Source organism: Salvia hispanica, chromosome 1 (assembly GCF_023119035.1).
Source record: "Salvia hispanica cultivar TCC Black 2014 chromosome 1, UniMelb_Shisp_WGS_1.0, whole genome shotgun sequence".
NCBI classification, from domain to species: Eukaryota; Viridiplantae; Streptophyta; class Magnoliopsida; order Lamiales; family Lamiaceae; genus Salvia; species Salvia hispanica.
The window spans coordinates 8112474-8121125 of NC_062965.1; the positions used below are offsets into that span (position 1 = coordinate 8112474).

Sequence of the window (8652 nt, forward strand, 5' to 3'; positions counted from 1 at the left end):
TTATATGGTTTAATAAATCGAGTAAAGAGTGTTATAATACCTCCCAACAAAATTTCCCGCGATATAATTTTTAACACCATCTATGTCTTGAAAACCATCTCCATAGTAAAAATAATAACAAATTCATCAATGCAAATAAGAAAGTGGAACAAAATTGCATCATAATTAGTAAACACTTTCATTTAAAATAAATTGTCCATGTGTTTGCTTGGCGTGTGTTTGGAGTACCATTATTTAGAAAATACTAGCAAGTAATAATAAAATCCTTTTTAGGCCTATTATCAAATATGTAGAGGGTAAGCATCCCTAACAAAAGAATGAAAATCACTAAATCCTACCATAAACATAGTTTGATATTGATCACATAACTTACCTATGCCACATTTCTCCATAACATTTGGATGACTTGGGACCACCAACAACTTTATCAACCATTTAAAAAATCACTGTCGCGTCTAAAGAGAGAGAAATACTGAGAGACGTAATGGAAAAAAGGGTGAGAAAGGTGAAAGGGTGAAAACGATGGTAAAGAGATGAAAAATGACAATGGTTTTCTTTTTATCCATGTTAAATTTTCTTTATTCTCATTTTTTGCCATATTTTTATTGGAATAAAAGTCCATATATTTACTGACAAATAACCTAAAAAGTAAATAATACTCAACTACATTGAACAAATAAAAAAGGAGTACAATCTTAAGAGGGGTAATTACACCTTACATACAAAATGTTTCAATTGGGTACAAAATGTTTTAAGTTAACAAATATTATATAAAAAGCTTGATTAGTGTTTCAAATTAGTACATTCCGTCTAAAAATCACTAACATCGTTACTTTTTCTTATTTGTAATCCTTTCGACACTAAAAGTAGCTACAAATATTAGCTGAAAGTTAAATATGCATTCATTGCTTGATAAAATGCTCATATGACAATGCATAAGGTATTATTTAGAGAAATAATATCATTTTTTTAGGGCATAATTTTGGAGAAAAATAAGAAAAAGTAACAGTGGTAGTGATTTTAGATGGAATGTACTAATTCATAACATTAATAAAACTTTTTGTATGATATTTATTAACTTAAAATATTTTGTACTCAATTGTAATATTTGTGAAACATTTTATATGTACATTGTAATTACCCCACTTTAGGACCGGAGCGGATCTCCTACACCACTTTCCCTACTCCCCCGAGGACCGGACAGAGGGAGTATTTATTTAAAAATTCTGGGTGGACATGAAATACTCCATAAGGTGTATATGTAGATTGTTTATGCTAAGTGGTATAGTGGGAGAGGGGTTTGGAGTGGTTTAGGATTTGGGCGTTGGTTTATTTCAGCAGCAACTAGACTTAGAGTGAGAAGGATGGCAACCGATATGGTTGTTTTACAGCATGCAGAGGTGGAAAATGGGTGCTGTAATAAAGGACCAGGTTATGCTTCTCCGCTTCAAGCCATGTCTGGCCCTAACGAAGCCTTAATCTATGTTACTTGTATATATACTGGTAATATTTCCACTTTCTTCTTCGATTCGATTTATTGGATTCAATTTCTTGATCTTTAGTTTGATGTGCAATTTTTTTGGACTTTTTCTTTTTTGCCTGTGGAGTGGAGTGTTTGTTTTTTTTGTGATTGAATTTGAGGGAAATTGAAGGAAATAATTTCTTGCTGGAACAGATTAATAGTTTCTTATCTATCACCAATTAAGAGGAAATTGTAGTGTTCTGTTACTACCAAATTTTGTTAATGTGGAATGCTACAATTAATTTTGAACAAACGGTATGCTGATTACTATATTTATACAAGTAGATAATTAGCTGGAATTAAAAAGGAAAATGCATCAGTGGCGTTTATGTTTAGGTATTCAAGGGGTTTATCAGTTGAAACACTGTAAAAGAGTTTAGTAGAAAATGGGATACTGCTTGTTATGTAGCTAATGATGCTGGTTTTTGGAAACTTTGCTGCTTTTTTTTTTTTTTTTTTTTTTTTGACTTTAATAGGAACTGGAAAAGAGAAGCCAGATTACCTTGCTACTGTGGATACTGATCCGAATTCGCCAACGTATTCCAAAGTCATTCATAGGCTGTCCATGCCTTACCTTGGAGACGAACTGCACCACTCTGGATGGAATGCTTGCAGCTCTTGCCATGGCGATCCATCAGCTGTGAGACGCTTTCTTGTCCTGCCTTCCCTACTGTAAGTAGGCCTTATTTTTCTACGCTTCCCTTGCCTCGTTGTGCTAATCATGTACTATTACAAATGGATTGTTTAAGTTGTTTATTTACAGCAACATTTCAGTTCTTTGTAGTCTTACAAATGTCTTATTATTTCTGTGCTCGCTTACATTGTTCTCTATTTCTCAGGTCTGGGCGCATATATGCCGTTGATACTCAAAAGGATCCGAGGGCTCCATCTTTGCATAAGGTCGTTGATCCCAAGGATATAATAGAGAAGACGGGGCTGGCATATCCTCACACAGCTCACTGTCTCGCGTCTGGTGAAATCATGGTGTCATGTCTTGGAGATAAAGATGGGAATGCTGAAGGAAATGGATTTCTACTACTGGATTCTGACTTTAATGTCAAAGGAAGGTAGACGTCTGCTCATGGATTATTAACAAATATTGTAATCCGTTGAATTTGTGATTGTTGAACTCATGTCATGCGACTTTACCTTACCTCTGGAACGTGACTAGTCATGTGTTTCAATTTTGTTTTGAGAAGACATTATGAAATGTGAATGCTCGGACAGGTGGGAGAAACCGGGGCACAGCCCCCTTTATGGCTATGATTTCTGGTACCAGCCTCGACACAAGACCATGATCAGCACATCGATGGGAGCTCCTTCCACTTTTATCAAAGGTTTCAACCTTCAGCATGTTTCTGATGGTTTATATGGGAGACATTTGCACGTCTACAGCTGGCCAGGAGGAGAGCTGAAACAGACGTTGGATCTTGGAAATAATGGCCTCGTACCTTTGGAGGTTAGTACTAGTATGCTACATTATCATTCTCCTATAAACGATGATCTATTCAATTTATCCACAGATAAGATTCTTGCATGATCCAGCCAAAGATACAGGCTTCGTGGGATGTGCTATGGCAAGCACTATGGTAAGGTTTTTCAAGAAGGCAGATGAGACTTGGGGTCATGAGGTAGCAATATCAGTGAAGCCACTCAAGGTGCAGAACTGGATTCTACCCGAGATGCCTGGTCTTATAACTGACTTCTTGATATCCCTTGATGATCGTTTCCTCTACCTTGCCAACTGGTTTCATGGCGACATCAGACAGTATAACGTTGAAGATCCTGCAAATCCGCGTTTGGTAGGCCAGGTTTGGGTGGGAGGCTCAATCCAGAGAGGAAGTCCTGTTGTGGCAGAGGCGGAAGATGGCACAACATACCAGACCCAACTACCTCAAGTCCAAGTATGCCTCTTTTTCTTCTCAACGAAGTGTGCTCAAGCTCGATTCGTTTACTATCATGTCCAACTCGATTAGTTAATTCAACTGAGCTTATTCGAGCCAATTATTCATTATTTCATTATAATAAATGAAGTTAATTAGTAATAACATTTGATAGTGTTATTACTAATTAAAATGTAAAAGAACCAAGTTCACTGAACGAGCTTTTATCGAGTTGAGACCCAAACAACTCACATCAAAACTTTTGTAGTGTCATCTCCTAGGCTCATCATTTTCAATAATGTATCGACTTTAGGGGCACCAACTAAGAGGTGGGCCGCAGATGATACAACTGAGCTTGGACGGGAAGCGCCTGTATGTTACAAACTCACTGCTCAGTGCTTGGGACTGTCAGTTTTATCCGGAGATGGTGGAGAAAGGCAGTCACATGCTCCAGATTGATGTCGACACGGAGAGGGGAGGTCTAGAGATCAACCCTAGGTTCTTCGTGGACTTTGGAGCTGAGCCAGATGGCCCGTCCCTCGCCCACGAGATGAGGTATCCTGGTGGAGATTGCACTTCAGACATCTGGATGTAAAATTTCTTTTCTGGACATGGTTTTAGTAATGGTTGCAGCAGCCAAACTTGATTTGGATTATATATAGATCATAAAGTGCAACCATATATATAGTACGAGTATGTTATTCTATGAAACTTTATTTAGTTATACAGTGTACTTTGATCATCTTCATGGTTTGTAACAGAAAATTGTCAGACATGTGACATTAATAGTAATATTAGTGTAAGAAATATTATAGTAATACTTCAGACATATTGCACTTCAGACATCTGGCTGTAAATCTTATTGTATTTTCTTTTCCAGATGGATTATATCTAGAAAATAAAATGCAACCATATTTGTGATTCTATGTAAATTGATGTAATTACAAAGTGTATTTTGATCATCTTCAAGGTTTGTAACAACATGTTTTCGACATGGGACATTATATATACTAGTTTTAGGAAAAATCAGGGTCCTTACTTATACTATTGTCTTTTGTTTTGATTAGATTTGTATACTATTTTTATGTTTTAATAAGTTCTTTCTTTTTTATTTTTTTTATTTTAATCAATCCTTATATTTAACATTAGTTTACTTTTATGTTACTAGATAATATTCAGTGGATCATTTCTTTTCAGCACAAGACTAAGAAAGAGATGTTTAGTGTTTTAAGTGGGTATGTTAATAAAGTACATACCAAATCTGAAAATTAAAATAGGATCTGAGTTTCTAAAATTCATTCGCATTCATTTCAGTCATTAAGAAAACCAATCTGAAAACTAAAATATATATGGGATGAGGGTCCGACTAACCCTCCATCTTGAATAGGGGTGGTGAAACGGGTTACCTGCAGATATCCATACACAAATTTAGCCAAATTTGTTGTCCCAATATCCGCCCTGCGATATATCGGGATTACCTGATACCCGTGTCAGGTAACCCGTACCGACATTGCGGGTACTCGTACCCGACCCAAAATCCTATTTAAATATTTGAAAACCATAGTAGCTGTCAATGTTCCCTAATTTACTTTATTAATATCGATGGTAAGCTTTGAATGAGAATAAAAGTGAGGGACACTCTGTAGCTAGTTCCAGTTAGTTTTCAACTATGTTCGTTGAAATATAAAAATGTTTCAAAAGAACTCTTAGATTATATAAAGTAATCCCATTGTTCCGCCTTATTAGAGGCGTTTCATTTTTTCACTCATTTTGGAAATATAATAATATACTCCGTACATACTTTTCTCTACATTATTATCTCTCTTACTTTACTTTTTCTCCATTAATTTTAACTATTTATATTTAATTTTCAAAATGAGTGCATATATGGCGATTATTATTTAACTATTTATTTTTTTTCTCCACTTTAATTATTTGAAAAGCATCTATTAATATGGAATGGATGGAGTACTAAAAGATGGTATATGGCTAATACAAATAATAACGGGTATTATCGGGATTAACGGGTATCAGATACCCGATATCCGGCGGGTAGCGGGTCGAAACAAGAATTACCCATTACCCGCTACCCATTTTGCCTCCCTAATCTCGAGGGTGTTTGATTAAAAATTTAAAAAATTCTCATAAAATAAACATGCTTTAAAGTACTACAAAATTAGTCTGTTATTTGAACGCAAATTGACAGACATGCATTAGTTCATACCATGGATTTGATTACAACTTAGTTCATGGACTATCCATTTAAAGTTCAGGAATCATTTGCGTAGTTCATGAAATAAAAGAATTAAAAAATATCGATTACCGTATTTTTGTAGATGATAGTTTGATACTCCCATTACTACACCAACATAATATACTCCCTCCATCCACAAAAAATAGACTAGTTTTACTATTTTGGGGTATCCATCAAAATTAGACTAAATCTAAAAATAATAACTTTTCAACCAATACTAACTATACACATCATTCTAAATATAGACCCCACAATCCACACTCACTCATTTCTCTACCTTTTCCTAATACTTAACTAATACAATCCACTAATACTTAACCAATACCACAAGATCATTGTCACATAACACACTTAGAGCATCTCGAAGGGGAGAGGTAAATGGAGAGGCAAAGTCACATAACTACCATATTTAATTTTTTTCATGAAAAATCGTTCTTCAAGTGGGAGAGCTATTTGATAAGGTATTATATATTTTCCAATTTTGAAGAGGTATATTATGGAGAGATAAAGTCTTATAACTACCATATTTGCTTTCTTTTCGTAAAAAATCATTCTCCAATGGTGAATGTATTCGAGAAGATATTACGTTGTATGTTTATTAATGTATTTTGTACTATTATTTTATCTTTTAAAAAATATATTACCTTTTTATATATCTTTTCGCTTTGGCATGTGGTACTTTTTCGAAGAATATATTTCACTTTTTAAGAAGATAAATATAATACTTTTTGACCTTTTCTATATATATTTCCTCCTTGAAGATGCTCTTATATTATCTCTGTGCCAAGCATTGGGAAATGCTCTTATAATATCTCTGTGCCAAGCATTGGGCACGAGACTTAGGAAATTGATGTTTAAAGGTTAAGTAAAAAGAGAATAGAGCGGAAAGAAAAAAAGTAAGAGAGATCGTAAAGGAATAGAGTAGATAAAGTTTTGCCAAAAACAAAATGGAGTAAGTAACTTGGGACTATCCAAAAAGGAATATAGTGTAAGTAGCTTGAGACGGAGGAATACTATATAGGAAGGAAAAATCATTGAAATCTCGTACTTTCTATTAACTTTTTGTGGCACACAAGTGCATCTGTCAACCAAGATATGTAGCGACTAAGATCGATATTGTAACTTTTTACAATAGATTGTTCAAGTCCATTAAGGTTGTGAATCCTCAAACATAGATTATCTGCAATGGCACTTCAAACCCAAAAATGGAGTAGGAAAATAGCTTCAATGGTACTACAAAACCCCCATTTTAGATTTTGAACAAAATATACTTTCTTCTACCCAAGATAAGCGAGTCATATTCATTTTTGAGATGTTCCATTATAAGGGACTTCTTGGTATGATGGAATGGAATGAGAAGAGAATGGAATGATGATGGGAATGAGAATGGAATGACAATCTATTCTTGTGCTTGGTAAGCACAAGGAGTGCAAAATGATTCAAATTGTTATTCCTTGATTGATTCCATTTCTATGTTTGATAACAACAAATTAATATAGAAATGGAATGGAATGAAATATGAATAATTAATACGTTGATTCTACCAAAAAAAATATATATTTAAGGGTGCGTTCGGTACCATGGAATTGAGGGCTTGGAATTGGAATTGGAGTTTCCAATTCCAAATCTGTTGTTCGGTATCACAAAAATATTTGAATTTGGAATTGAATTGCAATTTCAAATATTCCAATTCATTCCACGTTTTGAATACCATATCAAAAGTAGAAAATTGTAATTCCAAAATCTAAATAGTCATAAGTTTTCACTATAGACACACTTCACACACTACACACACTATTCACATTTCACACATTTCACACGCTACATACATTTCATACATTTCACACACTACACACACTTCACACACCACATGTTTAACACACTACGCACACTACACATTTTACACACTAAACATTTCACACACTACACACTTCACACACTACACAATTAACACACTACAAACACTTCTCACATTTCAGACATTTCAAGCATCCTATTTTTGAATTTTTTTAGCTTATAGATTTTTTTTTCCGATTCAAACCGAACAGAATTGAATAAGTGAAATTTTTCAAAAGTTTAAAATGAATCAAAATGAAAAACTAAACTAAATTTAAAATTTTAGTTTGTGTGTAGTTGTGTATTTAGTGTAAATTTTGTAAGTTTGTGTAATGTGTAGACAATGTGTATATTTTGTGTATAGTGTATGTAGTGTGTTTATTTTATGTGCAATGTGTGCATTTTTTGTGTGTATAGTGTGTGAAGTGCGTGCAGTGTGTGAAATGTATGTAGTATATGTATTGCGTGTAGTGTGTGAAATGTGTGAAGTGTGTGTGTGTGTGTAGTGTGTGTGTCTGTGGATTTTTCAATTATTAAAAATATTTAAAATTTTCATTTTATTACTACCTCCGTCCCACATTAAGTGTCACATTTAGTGTGGGCACGAGTTTTAAGAAATGTAAAGAAAAGTGGGTTGAATAAGTTAGTGGATTATAAGTCCCACTTATATATATAATAGTTTTATAATAAAATGTAAGTAGAATTGGTTGGTGGAATGTGCGGTCAAAGTGAAATGTGACTCTTATTGTGGGACGGAACGAAATGGCAAAATGTGACACTTATTGTGGGACGGAGGTAGTATAAACTTGTGATGATATTAAATTTAAATATAATATAAAATATAATTTATATAATTTTGTTAAAATTTAAAATAAAAAGAAAGGAAAATGAAATGGAATGGAATGACCATTCCTTAGCTAAATGGATGGAATGACTATTCCCAAGTGGAATGGAATGGGCATTACAAATGGAAAGGTGATTCCTAAGAAAAAATTTTTTACCAAGCAAATGAATGAAATAGAATGGAGATAGGAATGTCATTCCATTTCATCATACCAAGTAGGGCCTAAGTAAGTCATTTCCATTTTAGCAAAAAATCTCTCTTACTTTATTCTCCACCTATTTATTCTCTTTTATTTCTCTATTTTTCTCTCTCT

The 8652-nt window shown here is 33.9% G+C and overlaps 1 protein-coding gene across 1 annotated transcript; it reads left to right on the forward strand.

The window, feature by feature from the left end:
* The first annotated feature begins 1163 nt into the window (after positions 1 to 1163).
* On the forward strand, positions 1164 to 4248 carry LOC125214982 (selenium-binding protein 1-like). Its single transcript, XM_048116250.1, has 6 exons — positions 1164 to 1503; positions 1999 to 2194; positions 2362 to 2589; positions 2750 to 2981; positions 3046 to 3426; positions 3719 to 4248. Exons 1-6 carry the CDS (start codon positions 1365 to 1367, stop codon positions 3998 to 4000), a joined length of 1458 nt encoding a protein of 485 aa, XP_047972207.1. The 5' UTR covers positions 1164 to 1364; the 3' UTR covers positions 4001 to 4248.
* Positions 4249 to 8652: the final 4404 nt, after the last annotated feature.

Excerpts from the sequence above, each read along its gene's own strand:
- LOC125214982 (XM_048116250.1), top strand. The coding sequence starts at position 1,365 with ATGGCAACCGATATGGTTGTTTTACAGCATGCAGAGGTGGAAAATGGG. Across the intron at positions 2,195-2,361 it reads CTTGTCCTGCCTTCCCTACT|GTCTGGGCGCATATATGCCG; the intron begins GTAAGTAGGCCT and ends TCTATTTCTCAG. Across the intron at positions 2,982-3,045 it reads ATGGCCTCGTACCTTTGGAG|ATAAGATTCTTGCATGATCC; the intron begins GTTAGTACTAGT and ends ATTTATCCACAG.